This window comes from Vombatus ursinus, unplaced genomic scaffold (genome assembly GCF_900497805.2).
Source record: "Vombatus ursinus unplaced genomic scaffold, bare-nosed wombat genome assembly UNPS02014941.1, whole genome shotgun sequence".
Lineage (NCBI taxonomy): Eukaryota > Metazoa > Chordata > Mammalia > Diprotodontia > Vombatidae > Vombatus > Vombatus ursinus.
The window spans coordinates 7,233,501-7,258,461 of record NW_020954719.1 but is presented as its reverse complement, the minus strand read 5'-3'; the positions used below and the strand labels follow the sequence as shown (position 1 = coordinate 7,258,461).

Below are 24,961 nucleotides of genomic sequence, written 5' to 3'. Positions count from 1 at the left end.
ATCTATCTATCTATCTATCTATCTATCTATCTATCTATCTATCTATCTATACATACATATAATTATTTCCCTCCAACTACCCTAATACTGACAAAGGTCTCATGAGTTACAAATATCATCTTTCTATGCAGGAATGTAAACAGTTCAACCTTAATAAATCTCTTATGCTTTCTCTTTCCTATTTACCTCTTCATGTTTCACTTGAGTCTTGTGTTTGAAAGACAAATTTTCTATTTAGCTCTGGTCTTTTCATCAAGAATGCTTGAAACTCTTCTATTTCACTGAATGTCCATTTTTCACACTGAAGGATTATATTCAGTTTTGCTGGGTAGGTGATTCTTGGTTGTAATCCTATCTCCTTTGCCCTCCAGAATACTATATTCCATGCCCTGCAGTCCCTTAAGGTAAAAGCAGCTAAATCTTGTGTTATCCTGATTGTATTTCCACAATACTTGAAGTATTTCTTTCCGGATGCTTGCAATACTTTCTCCTTGACCTGGGAACTCTGGAATTTGGCTACAGGAATCCTAGGAGTTTTCTTTTAGGCATCTCTTTCAGGAGGTGATCAGGAGGTGGATTCTTTCCATTTCTACTTTGCCCTCTGGTTCTAGAATATCAGGGCAGTTTTTCTTGATAATTTCTTGAAAGGTGATGTCTAGGCTCTTTTTTTTGATCATGGCTTTCAGATAGTCCAGTAATATTTAAATTATCTCTCCTGAATCTATTTTCCAGGTCAGTGAGATATTTCACATTGTTTTCTATTTTTTCATTCTTTTGGATTTGTTTTACAGTGTCTTGATTTCTCATAAAGTCATTAGCTTCCAATTGCTCCGTTCTAATTTTTAAGGAAGTATTTTCTTCAGTAAGCTTTTGGACTTTCTTTCCCATTTGGCCAATTTTGCTTTTTAAGGCATTCTTCTCCTCATTGGCTTTTTGGACTTCTTGTGCCATTTGGGTTAGGCTATTTTTTAAGGTGTTATTTTCTTCAGTATTTTGGGGGGTTTCCTTTAGTAAGCTGTTGACTTGTTTCTCATGATTTTCTTGCGTCACTCTCATTTCTCTTCCCAGTTTTTCCTCTACTTCTCTTACTTGCTTCTCGAAATCCTTTTTGAGCTCTTCTAAGGCCTGGAACTGATTCATATTTTTCTTGGAGGCTGTGGATGTAGGAGCTTTGACTTTGTTGTCTTCTTCTGGTTGTATGTTTTGATCTTCTTCGTCACCAAAGTAAGATTCTATGGTCTGACTCTTTTTGTGCTGCTTGCTCATGATCCCAGTCAATTACTTGAGTTATAAACTCTTTGTTAAGGTAGGGGTCTGCTTCCAGCATGGAGAATGTACTGTCCCAAGCTTTGGGGGTTTTGTGTAGCTGTTTTCAGAGATACTTCTAGGGACCTGTAAATTTTCAGTTCTTCCAAGGTGGTATGATCAAGGGTTGGGTGTGTACTCCTTCCCTGGCCTGTGCTCTGGTCTATGAGTGACCACAAGCACTTTTTTTTGCCTTGGAACTGTAAGGAGGATTTCCTCTCCACCACCACTATAAGTTTCACCAGGCCAGCGCTCCTCCTTGCCCCAGGATCACCACCCAAAACTGTGACCCAGATCCAAGCACAGGCAAAACAAGAGAATCCTGTCTCAACACCAGCAAAGAGATCCCTGCAATCCCCCTTAGTCTGTGGGCCAGAAGCTCCAGAAGCAACCACTGCCCCAGGTCCATGCTCAGGACTGGGGCTGGGACTGAGCTTCCCTCTCGCTGCAGTCACAGACTTTTCCTACTGACCTTCTAAGTTGTCTTTAGCATTCATGGGTTGAGAAGTCTGGAAACTGCCACAGCTGCCCGTGATGCAGTCCTCTGAGGACTGCTCTAGGCCTCACTAAGGCCTGTTTTGCCTGCTCGCCGATGCTAAATTGCATTCCTCTCCCTGTCTGGCGCAATTTACCTTTCTGATCAACCATCCAGCTTGTTGTGGGCTGGAAATTTGTTTCACTCTGTCTTTTTGTGAATTCTGCTGCTTTAGAATTTGTTTAGAGCCATTTTTTACTTAGACAGATATGACCCTATTTAGTGTGGGTGGGTAAATGATGAAATGACTGAGTAAAACAAAAGTTCTATCTTCCAAGCTTATCAATTTATAATTGCCTAACAAATTAGGACCGGACCCCTTCCTCAGGTTAAGACTGGACCCTGAATACAGAGGGAAACAGACTTTTAATACATTAAAAACAATCAAATAAGGCCAATTAGTTAAAAGGAAATAATACAACTTTAGGTTATGTGATTTCTAATTGGATGAAAGATTAGGACTTTCCAAGTTGTGAGGAGGAGAGCAAAGAAGTGATATTCCCTAAATTCAGAAAAAGAGGTATCCCATTCCCTCCAGATGTCTGTAAGCAATCAAAGGAACATGGAAACAATAACCGATTTATCAGAATGTGCCAGTTTTCCGATAAGACATATGGCTTGCTTGAGATGTACAATTCTGAGAAAACTTGCATCAATCTTTGAATTTGATTGAGTTTTTGGTTAGCATAACTTAGGGTTTGATTAAAGGTCTCTAAACAGCAGATAAAGGGGGTCATTTCCCAGCCATGCAGGGCTAGGTTCAAACAATGCAATAAAGTTTTCTCCCAATTCCCATAACTGAATAAAATTTTCTCACAGGACAGAATTTGACCTAGACCCATAATTGAATAGAAAAGGAACTGAGCTAGCTCCAGAACTGAGTCACAATATGGAGTCAGTGTGGTTTACCCAATTCCCATAATTAATCACTTGCTATCCTAATTCCCTCAATTCACTCACCAGCAGTGACAGTAGAGTGCCTGTCCTCACGTCCTTCTGCTGTTTTCATACCTCCAGGGCTGGGGACTTGTAAGCTTTCAATGTTTCTAAAGTGGTGGGTTTTGGGAGAGGTCTGTTCAATTGCCCTCCCAGTCTGAGTTGTGCAAGTTCCTGACCCAGGTTTGGGGCTATTGGCTTGATTCTAGTTGAGGGTTACAGTAGACTTCAATTAGACTCAGTTAGTAATGGCCTTCTAGGAGATTCTGAACTGCTGGCTTCTTTTTGGTCTGGGATTCTTCACTGTAGTACTGGTGTTAAGGTTTAGAGGTTTAGGAGTGCTAGGGACCCCAAAATCACGACATGTGGGTCCTGCCTGAATGAATTCGACCCAAGCCTTCTTTTAGTCAAAGACAAGGTTTATTAGAACATCCAATGGGGTGGGTAAGATTTAAAGAATCCACCACATTGGCCAGACTCTTAAGGAATCTAAGCATGTGTATCACTAACGCAAGCAGCCAGATCTTAAGAATCTAAGCCCTTGGCTAGATTATAAGAATATGAGCATCTGATAAGAATTCCCCTCTGTCGCATTCTGTAGTTAGAGGTGTCAAAGTTGTGCCTTGATCTGACCCACAAAACTTCTGAGTAGGCCCAAACTAGATTAAAATGTAATTGGGAAATGATTAACAAAATAAATAATAATACAATAAAACTTAGATAATATTAACATGTGATTTTCTAAGTCAATATTGTTATCAACAGGACCTCGAGGACAGGCAAGATTGGGGAATTATTGGGGGACAAGGTGCCATTGCCCACTGCTTCCTCAGTTGCAAGCCAGCAGAGAGCTGAAATAACAGGCTACAGCTCTTTTAGGGTGAAGGAAGAAATTCCTTTATTCAATTTTCACAAAAACCAAGTGTACTCCCTCCCAAGAAGGAAATACTCTGAGCCCAGAAGTGAGAGTGAGCTTTATACTGTTAGTCTGATCCCCTTACCCCTCCCTCCAAGACTTCGATTGGTCTGAGTTACAATCAAAAGTTTCACAATTGGTTAGATTCACAATTCCATATTCTAATTAGAGACACCTCTAATTAGTTACAATTGGTGAAAAATCCTGATCCTTTAGCTAGCATATGCACGAGGTTCACTGAGCCTGAGTAGTAGCAGATTCTTTTGCTCTGACATTGACCCCCAACCCACTTGGATTGGTTCAGGCCTTGGGTTGTAAAGACAGGAGCCCTGCTGTCTTAACAGGCCCAAGGAATGTCAATCTCCCCTTAATTAGTTAGCCATTCAGCATCTTTCCTGTTTTTTTGCAACTTATGTGGGAACCTAATAATTCAGCATTTCTCACAATATGCAGCCTGGATATGTTTTTATTTGAGTTTGCTCTAGATCTTTGTCAAGATGATGTATGTATGTGTGTGTGGGGGGGTCAACACCCTAGGCTCCATCCAATGCTTCCTTTCATTCTACCATTTTCATTCCATCTCCCAGTTTTGTCTTTATATCATGAGTACCTCCTACATAGTGGCTGCTTGTTGATTGATTGATAGGAATAAAAGAAAGTCAAGGAATGCTCATCCAAGCACTTCAAGATCAAGTTGTTATGAAATAATGTTTCTTATTGTCTTTGGGTGAATTCTTTGGTAGGATTTAGTTAGGTGGATAGGCAGAGATGGATATTCTAAGTTGTAGGAATGGGGAGAGACGGTAATAATTAAGTCAAGAAAGTATGAGAATGAACAAATGCTATCAGGAAGATAGTGCATAAAGCACTCTGGCTGTATCAGAGAATTTTTGTTGTGGATTGTAAGGGAGTAAATTTGGAAAAGCAGATTGAGGACAGATCGTGAAAAGCCTTGAATACCAAACTAAAGAGTTTGAACTTTATCCTGTAGACAGAACCAGAAGAATTTAGATTATGTGACTTTAATGGAGGAGATGAGTGTTGAGGAATGTAGAAATGTAGACTGTAGATAGACAAGGATCGCTGAGGAGTGTTGGGAATATCACAGATGACCTCGTTTTGAATCCCCACTTTTCTGCTGTCTACCCTGGGTAAATAACCTTTCAAGGCCTCAGTTTCCTTTTCTTTTTTTGCAGTTTCCTTTTATATGCAAAAAAGAGGGGATTGGATCTTTAAGTTCTCTTACTGCTCAAAATCTTATTACAGAGAGACACTTAAGAAGTGTAACATGGTGAAATTTGGGGATAAGATTAGCATAGTGGTAGTATGGATTGAGGGGCCTGGAAGGAGAGGAATTCGGGGTCTCCTGCAGTGACTTTCCTAACAGACGCCGCCAGGGCGCGCTCCTCGTCCCCTGGTGGGAGGAGACGGGGGTGGGGTAAAGCAAGATGGAGATGCTCTTTGTCCTACGATTGGCTAAGACTCTAGTCAATCAGCTACGAGAGGTGGGAAGATCTGTCCAATGACCGAAGGAGGGAGGTGGACCTCGTATGAATGGGTGGCGAGTAGAGCCAAGCTTAGAGTGGAGTGCTAGGGAGGCTGAGTCTAGACTGAAGTGGGTGGGAGAGAGGAAGGGGAGGGGAGGGGAGGGAAGGCGTAGGAAGGGAAGAACCGGAGGAGGGGGTGGCGGGGGGCCTGGCGCGCGCGGATGCGGTGCTGGGCTCCGGCGGGGAACCCCGGGAGGCTGCGCGGCTGAGCGCGAGCCCAGAGCCTCGCGGCCCTCGCGCCCCTCGCGCCCCTCACGCCCCTCACGCCCCTCCTCCGCCTTCCCCCTCCTGCCGGGACCCTCCGCGAGCCGCTGGCGGCGCGAGCCCCTCGCTCCCCCACCTCTCCTCCTCCCCCATCCCGCCGGGAACCTCTTCGCGCCCCACCCGGACTCCTCAACCTGAAGGGAGCGAATCCGCCCCCCTCCCGTCCACACCGCCTGCGGCCAGGCTGAAGAGACGGCGGCGACGGCGTGGGGACTGGGCACAGTCTCCCGGGCCCCAAGCACTTGGGGCTGAGGATCCCGAGTCGAGTGCCAGGAGCCGGGGGCTCCGCCGGGATGGGCAACCTGGAGAGCGCCGAGGCCGGGCCGGGAGAACCGACCCCTGTGCCGCTGCTGCTGCCCCCGGGCAAGATGCCGATGCCGGAGCCGTGCGAGCTGGAGGAGAGGTTCACCCTGGTGCTGGTGAGACAGACAGACCCCCTGCTTGCTACCCCCGATTGCGACCCTCCGAGGACAGCCTTGCCCTGCGCGCCCTGTCCCACCAACTCAGCCTTCCTCCAGTATTACCAATTCCTGCAACCCCCCCCCCCCGCCCCCCTCCTACTTCCAGAGGAGCCCTGGGGGTCTCTCGTTTGGCTGAGACACAGCCAGCCCTTCCCTTGAAACCTCCACCCGAGCCCTAAGGGTCCTCCTCCATCCCTAACTGCTGGAGACCTAAGGGAGAAGTATGGGCACCTACCCCCTCTCTACCCCAGGATCCAAAGATAGCCTTCACTAACCACTTCCCTTCAGTATCCTCGATTTTCTCTTCTCTCTCCTCCTCCCCCTTTGCCGTCCCCATGCTTCTTCCATTAGATCCTTAGGCTTTTACTTAATTAACTTCAACCAACTTGTATTATTCACCCATTTTGTGAGAGACTCTACTCCAAAGAGATGCAAATAAAAGAAAAAAAATAGAAGATAGATTTCCTTGGACCTAAGAAGCTTCCCTTTCCCCCTAATTTGGGTTGGGGTATTGAGAAACCTAATCCCCGTCCCACTTTTCTGGGTTATTCGGGTCACTTTGAGTCGATCAGTCTGCTAGATGGTAACATGGAGGTTTTCTTCAGAGTGGGCCCCCTCCCAATTTGAGGGAGGAAATAGAATGGATAGTATTGCTTGGGGATGTGGGAGAGTGGAATGAGGAAAGATGCCATTCTGCCTACAATCATTTTAACTTTTTAGCAGTTTTGTCCCCAAAAGATTGTGCATGTGGACAAACTTAGAAATTTCCAACTGAAACGACTCCATCGTACATCCCTTTTTTTCTTTCTTCTCTTAGGCCTGCTTCCCCCCCCCCCCCCCCCATACTTATTTTCAGTACTACTGTAGAGATACAAATGAACAAAAGTAGACAGGGCAGAAATTGGTGGTTGCCCAAATTCCTGAAGGCTCTCTGAACTAGAGGGCCATTAGAAGGGACTGGAAGCTAGATTCAAGTTCATTATGGAGCAATGAGAATGTTTAAAAAGTTAACTGGAAGATGGAGCAGTTTCTAATTGAAGCAGGAGATAGATTGCAGGGGAAATAAGTTCTAGGTCATCTGGGTTCCTAGCTCCAGGGCAGCACTAAATTGTGTTTCTTGTGTTGATGGTCCTGCTGAGCAGACATTTGACCATGAGTGACAAACTATGGAGTTAGCAGCCTTATTGAGTACTATCTGGCTTGAAATAGGGACATTAAATCTGGTGATTTACAGTGGAGCATCTAGAGATCTTGGACATCAGTTGATCCAATTGAATCAGAAAAATTGGTTTAGTTTGGCTTGGATGAAAACATAGCATCAGTCTGTTTGGTACCAGAGCCAGACCAAAGAAGGCCCAGCCCATTCCTAAGGGGAAACAGAATATGTAGAATTAAACTAAATTTTGAACTAAAAAAGTGGCATCAGGACACTGGGACTGCCTCACTATACCCTGTGGTACTCCTTAATCCTCCCCCCTCTAACCCTCTTCCACATCCTGGTTTCCATAAGCCAGTGGGATGACTAAGTAATTACTAATGTCCTGTGGCCATCTCAGAGAAGGAGAAACAGGGACTTCAAGCCCTGAGAACAAGAGCTCAACTGTTGGGGAAGAATGGGAAGAAATCTGAGCTCTTGGGTGCCTGGAAATCCCTACTATGCTGAAATAGGGTACTACCCTGAGCAAGGAAATTGGAATTCAAGGAACCCAATGCATAAACTTCCAAAACTGGAGGAAAAGGATGGACTTTATTAGATTAGGGGAATGCTATAGAGAAAGAATTAGGAAAGTGACCATCTGACCCAACCCCTTCATTTTTACATATGAGGAGAGGTCCACTTAGTTACCCATAATCTCCAGCTTATTTATGGAAGAGCTAGAACTAAAATTCAGGTTTTAAAATTACATTCCAATTTTCTTTCTAGTATATTCTGCTTAGTATATACAGATTTCAGCAAAGCTTTTGTCAAAATTTTGTTATGCCTGTGGACAAAAGAGAGAAGTGCAAGGTTGTATGATATTTATAATTAGTGGATTCATAGCAGATTTGAACAGTGTTGTTCAAGGTAGTATTGACAATTGTATCTCATCCTGGAGGGACATTTTTAAGGACTCTATACTGTCAAATTAGAGAAGAGCAACCAAAATAGTTAAAGGACTTGAAACTTATGTCATGTAAAGAACAATGGAAGGAAATAGGGTCATTTAGCCTGGAGAAGAGAAGATTTAGGGCAAATATGATAGCTGTGTCTAAATATTAAAAAATTTGTCATGTTGAAATTGGGAGATGGAGATTATAATTATTTTCTGTTCCAGAGGGGAAATTTCAGAGTCAGACTCTTGGCTCAATATAGCTTCCTACCAGAACTGTCTAAAAATCGAATGGGCTGCTTTGTAGTAGTGAGTTCTCTGTAACTCTAAGTGTTCAAGCAATAGATGGCCATTTGTCAGGGCTGTTGTAGAGGGGATTTCTGTATTAGATAGGATGCTGGATTGATAGTATGAAAAAGACCAGAAAACCAAGATTTAGTCTGTAACTAATTGCTTTATGCAAATTGCTAGTGTTGGACTAGATCAGGCAGTCCTCACGTGGAACTTAAAAATTTTTTTTGATAACGACTCCAATATAATTGGTTTCCTTTGGAGTCTTATGTATTTTATTTTATGCATTTAAAAATGTTATTCTGGGAAGGGGTCTGTAGGCTTCCATAACCTAAATAACAATGCTTGGAATAGATTATCTCTTGGGTACTCTATAATTCTGTAATTCTATAGGTGTCCTCTAAAATTCTTTAGTTCTTTACCTTGGGAAAGGGAGTGGTTGTTGTCAAGGGATAGTCATTTGCCTGAGAAGTGTGTGGAATTTTTCTCAACCTTACTAGCCCAGAAAAATAGTAATTTCCTGGGGTTTTGCATTCTTCTTTCATTAGAAGTTCTCAAAGGTTCCCGCTTGGGGGGTGGGGTATAGAGCTTTAATAATTGTTCTAAAAAGGAAAATTAAGATGTAAGGTAGTAAGTTGGTAGGTGATAGAACCTGTAGAACAGAGCTGGAATCTATCCTCAGGAGTCCTGGTGTGCCACCTCACTCTAATCATTAACAAACCTTGCTGAGTGAGAGTTAGATGTTTGTGTTTATTAGCTCTGGAATCTCTGCAGATACATCTTTCTTTCTCTTTTTAAAAATATATTTTTTATTCTAAACTTAAATATTAAAAACCTGTCCATTTCCACGTACAAAGCAGAACAGAGAGGACTGCCTAAAGAAGCCACAAATGTTGCATACATTTTGCTTTTTAAAAATGTATATATTCAACCCCTTATTTTTGAAGCTGCCCTGGGTTTCTTTTTGAACTTCTTTCTGTTATCTTCTGAGCACTTTAAAAAAATGTTTCATTGACCTTCTTTTTTTGGGGAAAAGGATAAAAAAAAACCTTTTAGCAAATAAGTATGATCAAACAAAACAAATCCATGCAACAGCCATGTCAGAAAACATATCTTATTCTGAACCTTGAGTCCATCATCTCCATCAGGAAGGAGGCAGCATGCTCATCATCTTTCCTTGGGATTGATCATTGTATTGATTAGAGTTAAATCTATAAAAGATTTTCTTTACAGTGTTGTTGGTTTTTTTTGGCTTTTTGGTGAGGCAATCAGGGTTAAGTGACTTGTCCAGGGTCACACAGCTGGTAAGTGTCAAGTGTCTGAGGTCGAGTTTGAACTTAGGTCCTCCTGACTGCAAGGCCGGAGCGTTATCCGCTGTGCCACCTAGCTGCCCCTACAGTGTTGTTCTTGTGTAAATTGTTTTCTTGTTTGTGCTCACTTCATTCTCTATCAGTTAATTCATGAGTTTTTCCAGGTATTTCTGAAACTACCCCTTTGATGGGCATCCCCTTACTTTCCAGTTCTTTCCTATAATAAAAAGTGTTGCTATAAATTTGGTATAGATGAGTCCTCTTCTTTTCTTGATCTCATTGAAGTGTAAGCCTAGTAGTAGTATCACCGAGTCAGAGGGTAAGTAACTTTTTGGGTATAGTTTCAAATGGCTTTCTAGAATGGACATAGCTCCATCAGCAGTGAATGAATTAATGTGCCTTGTCTTAACACAGCCATTCCAAAAACTGTCATCTTCCCTTTTTTTTAGTCATCTTTGCCAATCTGCTGTGAAGTGGAACTTCATAGTTGTTTTAATTAATATTTGTCTTATTAGAGGTAATTTGGAGCATTTTTCCCTCGATAGCTTGCCAATTTTCTTTTGAGAATCCCTATTCATATTTGTCTTTTGGGGAATCAATTCTATTTTGGATAGCAGTCAGACTTTGTCAGAGAAACTTGCTTCAAAGATGTTTTCCCAATTAATTGTTTCTTTTCTAATTTTAATTTATTGAGTTTGTGCAGAATTTTTTCATTTTTATGTAATCAAAGTTTTCCATTTTATCTACTTTGATCCTTTCTATTCCTTGTTTGATCAAGAACCTCTTGGTCCATTAACATTCATTAACAGGCTCCTGACAACAGAGTACTGAGAAAAAAATGTCTCAGCCTTGCTTCTTTACTTGGTCAGTTTCTTTGGGAATCATTTGGCCTGAGAAGAGGGTTTTTGGTAAGTAGGGGTAATTGGTTTCTGTGGTGTCTCTGAGGTCACTTATGTTTTTATTTGGAAATCTAAGTGAAACCACTTAACTTACTACTTAGTGTCAACTCCCAGCTTCCCATCCTAGTACCCTCCCTTTGCTTGGGAAATGGGGCTGTTTGGTTGAGGTATCTGCCACCTTAGCTTCTGGACTAGACCATTAAAAATATCCTTGTGATGAGAAGCTAGAACCAGCACAGGTTCAAAACCAGAGTATCCCTTCTGTAAAGGTTTGGGGGGGTGGTGAAGAATGTGACATAATAGCTAAATGCTGGACTTGGGGTCAGTAAAACCTGGGTTCAGATCCCATCTCAGACCCTCATTAGTTATGTGATCAATGGCAAGTCACTTAACTTTTCTGGGTCTAAATTTTTCTCATCTGAAAATGAGGAGATTGTACTTGATGACCTTTGAGGTTCCCCTCCAAATCTAAATCTATAGTTTTGTAATTCTTTCTAGCCCAGGGATATGATTCTGACCTGTGAGTCAGTAAGGAGAGTTAAGTAGGAGAAACTGAGGTAGAAGGAACTATTTTCCAGGGTTAGCCTATTTTAATAGTTTGATATCACAACCTCCTAAGATTCCTTACTCTCATTTTGAACAACACCTCCACATTGTGTCTTGATCTGTAGAGTGTTCACTCATTTGGGGTATGAGTGTGATTCTTTGGCCCTTTCTAAGCCTTCTCTTATCCCAGAAGGAGAGCCATTCTGGGGCTCCCAAGTTTAGGAATCTTGATTCCAGCTGGACCAACCTTACACTGGCCTAGTCCAGAGGCTAAAATTTTGTCATCATTGAGCATTCTGTGATATTAGTACAAAGAAGTTAAAGGGGGTTACAAAATCAACACTTTGGAGCGATTTCCACCTTTACTAAATGCATTGCAGACTTGAACATTCTGAAAACCTTGGAACCAGGCAAAGACCTAACACTACCTTTATCAGGAAGATTCATGAGACAGAATTGGGGAGTAGAGTTGCTGAGACCCTAGCAAGGTCTTGGTTGGTTGAGATCAGATGACTTCTCAAAAGAAGAGAAAGCAGTGCAGCTGTTACTACTAGATTCATGTAACTTTTAGTACTGAAAGGGACCTTACAGATCATCTAGTTCAACTCTTTCGTTTTGTAGATGAGGACACTGAGACATAAAGTTATTGTAACTCTTCCTGGGATGATCCATTTGGTGGTAGAGATGGGAGTAGAAGAAAGATCTCGAGATTCCCAGATCAGTGTTCTTTCCCATGGACTATACTGTCTTTTGTTTGGCCAGAGTGGGAGTCATAGGGGCTGGGGGGCAAAGTTCTCTTCTCAGCTAGAAAAAACCTAGGATAAGGATCAGTTGCCAAATCTGCATTTTGAAATTTCTTTCCAGCTCTGGGGATTATAGTTGGTTGAGATAATGCATGGTGGGAAAAGGACCTTGACAACATCTTATTATAAAGGATCTCCTTTCTGGCCACAGACTTCACAAGGAAGTACCTTAGACTTCAGAGAAAGTCCTCCTATTCTTTTAATTTATAAGTCTGACACAATTTAGGCTTTAGTTAAGAGTTTTTAGGTAGTGCAGTGTGATGGGATGGTATTGATAGTAGACTTATTCCTGTTATTTACAATTTTTTTTGCTCAGTATTGTATTTTTGACTGAGGTAGAGGGGTTTCCGTGCAATAGGAATTGTCTGTTGTGATTTCTTCCCCCCCAAGCCTTTTATGAATCCATGGAAATTTTCATCATACATCTTGTTTTAAAAATTGTTTTTGCCTCTGAACAGTTGGGGTGAGTATACTGGACTCCAGCCCAGGCTGTCCAGGTGAGCTGTGTCTCACTGCATTTCACAGTGTCCCCACTTCTCCTCTCTGCCCCCCCCCCCCCCCCCCGGAAAAACTGCTGCAGCTGGTAGGAAAAGGAACTTATCTTGGCAGAAAGACCTAATCCTTTCAGTGAAGTGACAAAGGAAGCTGAGGTGGAGAGGAAATTAGATTGCAGATATCTTCCCCTGTCCCAGAGAGTTGCCTGGGGAGGGCAGAGCCTGAGCTCCTTTCCTTTGGAGAAGAGGGAGTCAACTGTCACTCTCCAGAATGACAATGGGAGTAACAGGCCCAGGGACTGAAATTGGGATCTGATCAACTGTATGTGAGTTTTACTGTATTGGGCAAAGCTTAGGATTCCTTGGTTATTACCTTTAGTTTTCTGGAAACTTTGCATCCAAAATGAAATGAAGCAGGGTCAGAGGAAAACAAAGGCATCATTCCAGTTTGGAAATGAGGAAAGGAAGAATCCTTGTCTTCTGGGATGAAAAAGAACTGTGTCTGAACAACTTCCTTGTAATAATATAATAAAACTGACATTTGCATAGTATTTTACACACATTTTCTCATTAGCACCTTCGCCACAACCCTGTAAAAGGAGGTACTGTATCTTACCCAGTTTTCCACATGAAGAAACTGAGGCTTAGAGTGATTTGGCCAGGATCACAGTGAACTCCATGTCTTCCTGACGCTAGACCCAGTCCATGATCTAGCCCTTCTATTGCTGCCCCTTTGCCATGTACAGTCTTCTTGCCTATTGCCTGCATACCAGGGGGGGTGACCTTAGGAATTCTGAAGCTGTGGCCTATGGAGAGGAGATATGGACGCAGACAAACCATTTCTGAACGGCCCACTTTGCGTGCTTGCTGTGATTGAGGTGGAGGATAGCTTGAAGGGAGGGGACAGTGACTGCTTTGATTCAGGTCTTTCTTGCATATGAGATGGATTCCTAAGGCTCTGAAGCTCCTTCCGTCTTAATTTCATTCTACTTTTATCTTCTTGATATTTTTTGTTTTTACATCACCTTCATTTGAGATGAAGAGAAGGGGAGAATAGGAACTGTGGGTGAATGGCTTTTATTAGAATGTATTGTTTAAAAAAATGTTGGTAAAGAGTGAGGCAGAGGGGCAGCTAGGTGACGCAGTGGGTAGAGCATCAGCCCTGGAGTCAGGAAGACTTGAGTTCAAATCCAGCCTCAAACACATAACACTCACTAGCTGTGTGACTCTGGGCAAGTCACTTAACCCCAATTGCTTCACCACGAAAAAAAAAAAAAAAAAGAGTGAGGCAGGCTCCTAGCTGAGAGAGTAGGTGGAGGGGGAGGTGTGAGATGTCAGTCAGTAACATTTATTAACCACCTCCAATGTGCCAGGCACTGGGTCAAATGCTGGTGATACAAGAAATGGTAAAAGATAGTTCCTGCTCTCAAGGAGCTCACAGTCTAATGGGGAAGGCAACGTGCAAACAACTATGTGCAGACAAACTATAAACAGGACAAACTAGAAACCATCAGTAGAGGGAGGCCACTAGAATTAAGAGGAATAAGCTTCCTGTGGAAGGTTGAGATTTTAGCTGGGACTTACAGGAAGGCCACGAAGCCAAGAGGAGGAGATGAAGTGGGAGAATGTTGCAGGCATGGGGGACAGACAGTGAAAATGCAAAAGTTGGGAGATGGAGTTTCTTGTACAAAACAGCAAAAAGGTCATTGGGTCAAAGAGTTCTTGGGTGGTTGGGTGAGTGGGTGGGGTGTATAGATGTTTGAGGAGAGAAGAGAAGGTTTGAAAAAGCCATGTAAGAAGTGGTTTAGAGAATCAATTAGGAGTAGTACGAGGATAATCTTGTAGTGGAGGCTTAGTTTAATTTAGGTGACGTGAATTTGAAGTGGACCCAGTCAGCAAGATTCCTGTATTTCAGATCAGTAGCAAGTGAGTAGGTGCTTATCACCATGAGTTATCCCTTATAGCAAAGATTAAAAAAGTTAAGTGCAAAAGAGCAGTTAATCACAAGGAACTGTGTATGACTATATTAAATATTCTTATATGAATGTATGAAATATTCCTCACTCAGTAAAGGATGGGTTAGGAGAAAGAGGGTAATATAAATTATTATGATTTTTGGAGGAAAAGCGTTTTTTGCAGTTCCTTCCTGTTTCACTTCCCCTGCTTCACATCCCCAGGAAAATTATTAGCATATACAGAGCACTCTGAGATCCTTAAAAAGGTATGTATTTGTGAGGTGATACTCTAGGGAGAGTTATTTATATTGATTTTGCAGCTGGGAGAAGGAGTCAGACTGAGGTGACTCAGTGATGGTTCACATCCTTAAGCCTGAAGCTTTATAGTTTTTATTTGTTCGTTTGTTTTTTGGGGTTTTTTTTGGTCATGGAAAATCAAAAAATCTGCTCTGGAGAGAAATGAAGCTTGTTTGTGGCAGCTGCTCTAGAGCTTTTCATTGGCCTGATATGCTTCCTTGCCTAGCTTTGTTTTGGGCCTGCCTTGCCCAGTCCAGTATTCCCAGCTTCTGTATTTCTTGGGACTTAAAAAATCTCTTCTTTACACCTTGCCCCGCTTGAAAACGAAGAGAGGATAGGTACAACTCCTGCATCTTTGTTTCTTTGTCTTCTCCCAGTTTACCAATATACTCCCTTCAACTTCATTTTAACTTCATACGTTCATAGTCCTTAACTTTAGGCTTGGCTTGTATATTAAGTTCCAGACTTCTTAATCAAAGGTAATGTAGTGAATAGAGTGCTAGGCCTGTGGGTCAAGAAGACCCGAATTCAAATTTGAGTTCAGATCCAGCCTCAGACACACACACACACACACACACACACACACACACACACGCTTCCACGTGACTTTGGGCAAGTCACTTAACCGCTGTTTGCCTCAGTTTCCTCAATTGTAAAATGGGGCTAATACCAGCACCTACCTCGAAGAGTTGTTGTGAGGTGATTTATGAGATAATAATTGTAAAGTGCTTAGCTCAGTAGGCACTAGATAAATGCTTATTCCCTTTCCTCCCCTCTTCCCATCCCTATTACTTGTGTTGACTTGGTTTGCTATTAACAGTGAGAATTTTAGAGTCATTAGGGGATCTTAGAAATCATTTTTCCAACCCTTCTAATTTTACAGATGAGGCAACTGAGACTCAGAAGCTAAATGATTTGCCCAAGGTCACACATTTGATTAATAGCATAGCTTGCACTACAGTGCTGCTTTTTTTTTTTTTTTTTGAGGTGAGATGATTGGGGTTAAGTGATTTGTCCAGGGTCACACAGCTAATAAGTGTCAAGTGTCTGAGGCTAGATTTGAACTCAGGTCCTCCTGACTTCAAGGCTGGAGCTCTATCCACTGTACCACCTAGCTGCCCTTACAGTGTTTCTTAAACTGTGGGTCAAAACCCCATAGTTTGAGAAGCACTGAAGGGGTCTCGAGTGGAAAAAGTTTAAGAAACCCTGCACTAGAACATAAAATCTCTTACTCTGCTTCTCTTTCCACAATGTCTCCAACAAAAATACTATATACTTGGCAGGCATTGTTTTTTATTTGTAATAAAGAAAAAAAGATTATTCTATTTTTCTGGAGGAAATTGTTGGAGAGATCCAGTGACTTTAGATAGATTATAGGTTAGGGGTTCTTGACCTTTTTTGCATCCTGGATTCCTTTGTCAGTGTCTGTCTGGTGAAAGCCTATGGACCTCTTCTCAGAATTATGTTTTTAAATGTATAAAATAAAACACATAGGGTTGCAAAAGAAACCAATTACATTGAAATACAGTTATCAGAATTTATTTTTAAAAAGCAAGCTCATGTACTCCAGACTAATCCCATAGATTAGAGGTATCAGAATTGCACCCTATGTCTGGAGTGTGGCCCAAACCAGGTTAAAATGTAAATTAGGAAATGTTTAACAAAATAAATAAAAATACAGTACAACATAGATAATGTTAATTTGTAGTTTTGTAAGTCAATATGTGGCCTGCAGGGATCTGTTTCTATTTGAATTTTACATCACTGAACTAGAGGAACTGAGAATTAGAGCTATGTGAGGGAGGTTAGGTGAAAGGGATGGTTTAAACTCCGATATGATTGTAGGATCTTTACAGTACGTAAAATGTTGATGATACTGACACATTAATAAATGTGAACTTTTCAGTGTACACAGCACAAAGAAGAGAAAAAGAGGACTGTATATGAAATATAAAACTGAATCTCTATTACATATAACTTGTTTTTTAAAAGTATATACACACACACACACACACACACACACACACACACACACACAGCAGTACCCATATTGCCTTGCTTATCCCTTTTTGAACTTACTTCTCCTGTCTTCTATTTTTAAAATGTTTCATTGAGGGGCAGGTAGGTGGCGCAGTGGATAGAGTACTGGCCCTGGAGTCAGGAGGACCTGAGTTCAAATCGGCCCTCAGACGTATAACACTTACTAGCTGTGTGACCCTGGGCAAGTCACTTAACCCCCACTGCCCAATCAAAAAAAAAATTAAAATAAAAAAAAAAGTTTCATTGATATTCTTTTTTTTCCTTTTATTTCCTGCTTCACTATTACTGCTTCTTTTCTTCCCAAATAGAAATCCTCCTTCATAACAAATAAGCATAATCAAACAAAACAAATCCACCCATTGGTTGTATCTGAAAACATATGTCTTATTCTGCACCTCTAGTCTATCACATCTCTGCCAAGAAGAGGGAAGCATGCTTCATCAGTCTTCTGGAACCATGATTAATCAGAGTTCTTAATTCTTTCACAGTTGTTTTCCTTTACATTATTGTTGCCATTATAGAAATTGTTCTTCTCACTTCATTTTGAATCAGTTCATACATGGCTTCCCATGCTTCTCTGAATCCATCCCTTTTGTAATTTTTTTTTCACAATGCAGTAATATTCCATTATAATCATATTTGTTCAGCCATTACCCAATTGATGGTGAAATTTCCAATTCCTTTAGTTTCCAATTCTTTGCTGCAACAACAAAAAAAGATTCTATAAATATTTTTGTACGTATGTATCCTTTTACTCTTCATTTTATCTTTTTGGGGTTTATGTTGACTTTTGGGGTATAGTTCCAGACTGCTTGCTTGAATGTTTAAACCTCTTTATGTTCTACCCATAGTGCACTAGGGTGCCACGTTCACACAGCCTGCCAATAATTATCATTTTCTTTTTTTGTTATCTTTGCCAATGTGATGGGTTCATATCTTTTGAACCTTATGACTTAACATTGACTAACTAGGCATCTTAGATGCTATCTCTATCCTAAGTGGTCCTAAGGGATCACTTAGTGAAAGGAGCTGAGGTAATATTGATAAGTGGGAAGAACTTTGTGTGATTCCCTTTTTTTGGGGGGGGCACGTTTTTTCCCTGATGGACAGGTGTTATAGGCAGGAATTTCAGCCGATTTTCTCTGGCTCAACCACAGATTTCACCTTACAGAATACATAGCACAGCTTTCTAAGCTCTTCCTCCTTCCAAAGATGTGTGGGTAAGGTATTGTTATATATTGCTCTGGAAAGGCCTCTCCCTACGGGTGCTTGCTTGCCTGGGGTATTTCCCTGAGGTGAGCTTCTCTATTAAGCTGCATATCTATCTGAGTGTAGCCTGACCCAATTCCTAGTCTTTTTACCTTTGGATCTCAGCATCTAGGTGGGTAGAGTCAATAATAATGGCAAATATTGATGGGGCTTCAGGAATTGTTAACTATTGTTAAATCCCATGTGTGCTACATGTGAACATGTGTAATGCCAAAATATGTCAAAATACGAGTCCAATGGACTATGCAGTCATTGGCTGGGATAGAAATGGTCACTGGAAACATCAGTCACAGGGTTGGTATGGCTTGAGATATCTATATAAAATGCCCTTTGTGTCTGGCCAGTTCTAGAGAACTGGTTGGCATTTAGGATGCACTCTCAAGACTACCCACTCAGTGTTCCCTGGACTTATAGGTTGTCTCTCAGGATCCCTTGACCCAGACTTCTTCCTAACATTCCTCTTGTCCAGTCACACAGATTGGAAGATAGGGAAGACAAGTAACTGGGCTGTCCTTTCCTCTTCTTCCTTCATGTGTTGCTTCTTGCCTAAGTAGAGTAACAGTACTCTTGTTTCCCTGGGAAAGTTAGTGATTTTGTTGACTGTCACCACCCTTTGCCAGGCCAGCCTGAAGTGAGACTGGATCTGCTCCAAACCAAGGTTGGGTGTGAGGGTATGAGTGGAAAAAGAATTGAACCCTAAGGTTTGGTTCAGGAGGACGTTAGTGTTGCTTTCAGGAAAGGCTGTTCTCAAGTTAGGTTCAGCCAATGCTGGTTGGCCTGGAGATGAAAAATAAGTTAGTCCATAGTAAAATGTCTGCTAAGGAAATCTTTTCCACCATCTTATCCCCGGGACATTTTTTGAGGCATTTCAGAGGGCCCTCTTGGGGATGACCTGTAAGCTGGTTTTGTGAGTGATTACACAATCCTTCCCTTCTAGTTATATGGGGCTCTCCCAGATAATTATAATTGTTAGTCTCAGAGCCAGTAATCAGGGCGCACTATCATTTACCTTCCTATCCCTCCATCCCCTTTGCCCTTCATCTTGTCCCCTAATCCGCAGGTCCCCCTTAGGGTAAGGTTTTCTGTTCTCTAGCATGCTATGGCCTAGACCTGATTGAACTCAAAAGAGTACCAGCTTCTGCTCTATGGGCTATAGTATGGCCACTATGCTTTTCTTTGTAGTCTTTTAGCCCTAGGTACAGAGGTATCAGTGGGTATGGGGTTTTTGTGCACTAGAGTGCCCATGCACCTCCCTCTTTATTGCCCAGAGCTCCCCTTGGGACAAGGCCTCTTTTTCTTTTATTGTACTAGTAGGAATTTGTCCTGGGGTTTCTTTGGCCAGGTTACTTCACCATCATGATGTACTGTCTAATACTACACCATGTCCTGAACCCCAGGGGTATCCATTAGAAACAAATGAGGCCTTAGGTAGGCAGAACTTTTGCCAGGAAGACCTGGATCTTTTCAGCCCTGTGGTGAAGGTTGGAATTTGTGATCATTTCTGGGAATTTTCATAGATCTAGCCCCACTATTCTAGTTTCTAAAGGAAGGCTGCTTTCTTTAAGGGATCAGTTCACTTGTATAATTTCAGGGAGAAAAATCTCCCATTCTGAGCCATTGAATTACTAATGATACCTCTCAATATTGGAACATGGTCAGGATGTATATATACATATATATATATATTATATATATAGCTTGTTTGTACCTAGTTGTTTGCATGTTGTTGTGTTTGCTATTCCATGGATGATACACTGCATCTCATATTCTGGCATTTTCTCTGCCTGTTCCCCATACCTGGCATACTCTCCCTTCTCTGCTCGAACTGCTGACCACCTTGGCTTCCTTTAAGTCCCCACTAAAATCCCGTCTTTTACAGGAAGCCTTCCCTAACCCCTCTTAATTCCTCTTTTAATGATTTCCTGTTTATTCCGTATGTAGCTTGCTTTGTATATAATTGTTTGCATGTTGTCTCTCCGTTTGGATTGTGAGCTCCTCTAGGCAGAGACTGTCTTTTGCCTTTCTTTGTACCTTGAGTACTTAGCACAGTGTCTGACACATAGTAAGCACTTAATAAATGTTTATTGACTGATTTGTCTTTTGAGGCTGTATTAATTTGGTGTGCTAAATTTGAAAAGGCACCAAAGATTGCCCAGGTATTTAAATTCTCCAATTTAACATGGCTTTTACTAATGTTGCTCAGTTGGAATCAGTAGAGAAGCCTCTTTGCTGGACCGTGTTGTAATTTACTTTGCAATTGGCCCAGTTCTTTGGCAGTGGGATCCTCTTCGCATCACCCTCCCTGGCTCACTGGATTGGTGCCTTTCTTGCTCATTGTGTTATTTGGTGCTAGTGACAGGGCAGCTTTTTCAAAGCCCTTTACAACCTAGCCCTCTCATACCCTTCCAGTCTTCTTATACTTTATTCCTTGCCTCATACTTCTTTCATCCAGTGATGGTGGCCTCCTTGCTGTCCCACAAATAAGACACTCCATCTTTTGGCATTTTCTCTGGCTATCTCCCCTCTTTTGGAATGCTCCCTCTCTCCTCATCACTGCCTACTGCTTCCTTTAAAGTCCCAACTAAAATTGCATTTTCTACAGGAAGCTTTTCCCAACCCCTCTTAATTCTAGTGCCTTCCCTCTCTTACTTACTTCTTGTTTGTACATATTTGCTTGCTTGTTGTCTCCCCTACTAGAGGCAGGTTAAGTGGTGTAGTGGATAGATCTATCTATAAGTGTAGATACCCTCTTTGCCTCCATCTCCTCAGGAGTTGGTGGTGCTTCATCTCCTTCTAGGCCTTTTTCTTCTAGGCTATGTTTTTAGACTTGATGAGGCATGCTTCTTAGTCTCACTCTTGGGATTTACCCCTTATGATCCATAATTTTGGGGTACCTGGATATCAGAGACCCATGTCAGACCATCTCAGCACTTGAAGGTGTTTCTTTCTGTTCCTCCTAGAAACATGAAGTCATTGTACCAGGGCCTTCTCAGGGATAACAATCTGCTGTAAGAGGCAGTCTTATTCTGGAAAATCATCTTTATTTACAGTAGATATGGTTGTAATTACAGGGACGATATCTATAGAATACAGCTCCCCGTGGCCTTCTTCTCTACAAAGACACTAAAGGATCCTTCCTTCCACCCACAAAACAGGAGAGACCACACTTATTCAAGAGGGTCTCATGCCTCTCACTCTCACTGCAAGTAGAGCAGGTAGGGTAGTCCTTAGAGACTCTTGGGGGAGGCCTCTTCCTATTTAGGTGATTGCTTGCCATAGCCACACCTGTGTCCTGGGGCATCTACCTGAAGAGTTGCTCATTAACCTGAGCTGTGTTTCTGTAGTGACCTGACCCAATTTCTGGCCTGCCACAGTAGGTATTCCCTACAGGAGATATAGAGCCCTTAAGAAAAACCTATTTTGATTCTCATGGAAGCTAGCAGTCTTTCTAGCCATTGAGTCTATATTTTGGTCTTTTCTTTTTCTGTTTTACAAAATCCATTCCTGCCTCACTCATGAAAATGACTGTGAGGTGGTTTCTCTGTGGGCCTCTCTTGTCTGAATCCTGTGTTTATATACTTAAGAACAATTTCAGTTCATACTGAGTAAAATTCTCAGATTTCATTTCTTTTGGGAAGGAATATCACAGCTCCAAGTAGTTGAGTCCCTTGACAGTCCCTCCACTCTTTACTTTTTAAGAACTTAAAAAAATTAAAAAGTATTTATTTTCTCTCCTTCTTCCTGTTTGTTGGGGGATAGGGGAAGGAGAGAGAAAAAACAAAACTCTCGTAACAAATAAGCAAAGCCAAACACATTGGCCTTGTCTAAAAATACATTTTCTCTTTTAGTCTGTATTTGGAATACTTCATTTCCATGTCGGAAGTTGAGTAGCATGCTTCATCATTGGTATACTAGAATAGTGATTGGTCATTAAGTTGATCAGATTTTTGAAGTCTTTCATTATTGTTTATTGGGACAGTGTTATTAGGCTATCATTTGTTCTGGTTCTGCTCAATTCCACCCTGCACCAGTTCATATGGTGACTTTCCCTTTTAAGGGGAGAGGAGTTGCCATTGATCAACTCCCCTATGTCCAAGAATCACTTCGAGCCTCCCCTCAAGACCAGAGATAAGGATGCAGAAGACCAAAAAGGAAGTGATGTGTTTTTCAATACTCATTGGGAGACAACAATCCAGAGGAATCTGACCTCACCAGAGACGGTCTAGTCCATCTTGGACATACTTGATGGAGAAACTTAGTTGAGACACAGATCAAATTTATTATCTTTCTTTTGCTGGCTTTTACATATTGTAGTTCTGCCAAGATTGTTTGTTTGGGGTGTTTCCTGGTGTAGAAACAAAATGCATCTAAAAATTAGTCTTAGTTTTGTAGGCAGAGTCATACCCAAATTTAAATAATTAAAATGTAATTTTATGGTAGAGCATCATATCTCAGTATTCTTTCTCTTATGTAGGTCAGGGAGTAGAACAATGTCCAGTTACTTATTTCTTCCTTTCTACTGGCTTTGCCTTTTGACTTGGAGCCAAATGGTTGGTATAGGAAGGAACAGGTCACAAATTTCTGTTTGTCGCAAAGCAGAAAGGGATACATCCATAGAGACCTCGGAGAAAGATATTTTCCAAATCTTACCATGTCAGTTTGATTCCATTCCCTCAGTACATGTTGAACACTTCCTGTGTACTATTGGAGCAGAGAAGTAAGAGAGGATGAGATCCTTGGCCTGAAGGAACTTCACATCTAGTTGGAGACAAAATGTATGTATTGCATATAACTAGAGAACCAAAATCACTGTGTGATATTGCATAGTGTACAGTCCTGTAATGTGCAGAGGAAATACAAAATAAAGGAAGGAATATGTCAGAGAAGCCTTCTGATGGACAAAGAACATGGATTGTCAGAGAGAAAGAGAGTAGCCAGTCCTTTTGACTTGAGATGCTATATGAGCAAAGCAGTGGTGGGAATAAACAAGATACATGAAGAAGAAAGAGTAGTAGTTTGGTTGGAGCATAAGCACCTTAGTGAAATGAGGCTGGCCAGATATGAAGAATACAATGTTTCACTAAGGTTTTACTTGACTTAAAAGGTGGCAGCAGGTAGCTACAGCAAGTACTTAAACAATAATCCCTGTCCAAATTTTCCAAGGGCACAAGATTTGGTTGGCAAAAAGTCTTGAAGTTTGAGGTGCTATGATTAGGTCCTATGACTGAGAGAATCAAAACAATTTTAAACTTCTCTTTTATGCCACAAAGTGAACAAACTTGTCCCAGTGTGACAGATGTGGAAAACTGTCAAAGTTGTTTCCCCTAATCTTTCAGATTTCTTAAACTGATTTTTTCCCTAGTCAGGGCCATTCTGTCCTCAGCCCTCACATGCTCAGCCCACCAGGTACAAAGAACTAGTCTCTCTGAATGTGTAGACTGTGTTTTATATTTTGTATTCCATAGTGCACATACAGTGTAGGTGTTCCATAATTAGAGGTTGGTTGGAATAGAAATGTCATGTGGATTATATAGAATTTCATACTTTATAGAATATTTGTATTTACATTATTAGATCATCACAAAAATTCTGTGAGGTAGGTAAGGAGATGTTACTACCTCCATTTCACATATAATGAAACAGATAAAATTTAAGTAATAGTTCATATTTTTATAATGCTCTGTGGTTTACAAAGTACTTCCTTACAACAATGCTATGAAGCGGATGGTACAAACATTATTATTCCCATTTTACAGATGAGGAATCTAAGGCCCAGAGTTAAATTACTAAAGGTAATATTGCTCTTGTCTAACTTGGAGTCTTGCCAAGTCCATTGCTTTTTCCGTTGTACTGTGTTGCCTTTCACGTGAAAAATCCATGAGATGTTCCAGTTGTGGTGACGGTTTTGCAAATGGTCTCAGAATGATTGCCTTCCCATGCTTGGTACTGTGGAGGTTCTACTTTGGTTCTCACTGGACCCAGTTTTGGGTAACTGCTTCCTGTGCCTCAACAGGTTCAGCTTTGTGCTGAGCTGCTCTTGCTCCAGCTCCTGCTCCTGCTACTCAAAGGGCAGAGCAAAAACCAGCCTGGCTCCAGGATTTGCCATTCCGGCTCCCAAGCCTTGCCCTATAATTTTGTGGTTTGGCTGGTTACAAAAATAAAAAGTGCAACCTGTAACTAAAGTAGAGTGGGTTCAGCTGAGAGGGAGCTTTTAATTTGCAGAAGTTCAGGACTGTATTTAACTGGATAGAAAATGTGTCTTCTCTCTAGGCAGAGTGACTGTTTCTGCTTTCTTTCTCTCATACTTGGTTAGGGCTCTGGGAAGAGCCAACACTAGTGGGTTTGTCGGGAAAAAGATTAAGGGAGTCAGAAGAGAGATTTGGGGAAATTACCAGACCTGCATAGGTAGGTCAGACTGGGTGTCACAGAAAGAGCTTGATGCCCTCAGCTTGGATCCCATTTGGCCTTCAGATTGAGGAGCCTAAGTTGAAAATTTTCCTGGGAGCTTTGATGACCAGGATGAGAAAAGGAGAAAGGAGAAGGATGAGGGAGTGTTGCATGGTTTGTGGATCCCAGATACCAAATGGGTCATACTATTTGAAAGAACTGGACATGGCAGTCTTTCAGAACTGTGCACTGGGTAGAGTTAGCAAAGGTGCCTTGCTTGGGATTAAGCCTTGTTTCTGTATGTCATCTGGGCCCTTTGTTGTCTGTACCTGGGTTGCTGATTTTCAGAGTTGCCAATAATGTTTGTAGAATCTTGATTAGCTACAAACAGGTACCAGTTTTACAAAGGTTTGTTAGCACTAATTATCTTTTTAAAAAAAGAATCAATATACAAAACTTTTCCATATTAAAAAAAAACAGAAAAAGGCAATTATATATGAGACTATGAATCTCTATTACATTATTTTTTTAAAGTTTCTAACAAATTCAGCACATAGTTTTGAGGTTTCTCTTTACTTCTCTTTACTCCCCTCTAAACTTCCTTTTCTCTGAATTA

General features: G+C 41.4%; 1 protein-coding gene across 4 annotated transcripts in view; it reads left to right on the top strand.

The window, feature by feature from the left end:
* Nucleotides 1-5,576: 5,576 nt before the first annotated feature.
* Nucleotides 5,577-24,961, top strand: part of FMNL3 (formin like 3) — an 80,229-nt gene continuing 60,844 nt past the window's right edge. For 2 of the 4 annotated variants that reach the window (XM_027844427.1, XM_027844425.1), the window contains exon 1: nt 5,578-5,922. In XM_027844427.1, the coding sequence (XP_027700228.1) occupies nt 5,797-5,922 (126 nt within the window). In that variant the 5' untranslated portion in view covers nt 5,578-5,796. Of the gene's footprint in view, nt 5,923-24,961 lie in introns of all 4 variants that reach the window. The other 2 variants (XM_027844426.1, XM_027844428.1) reach the window with 2 other exon arrangements.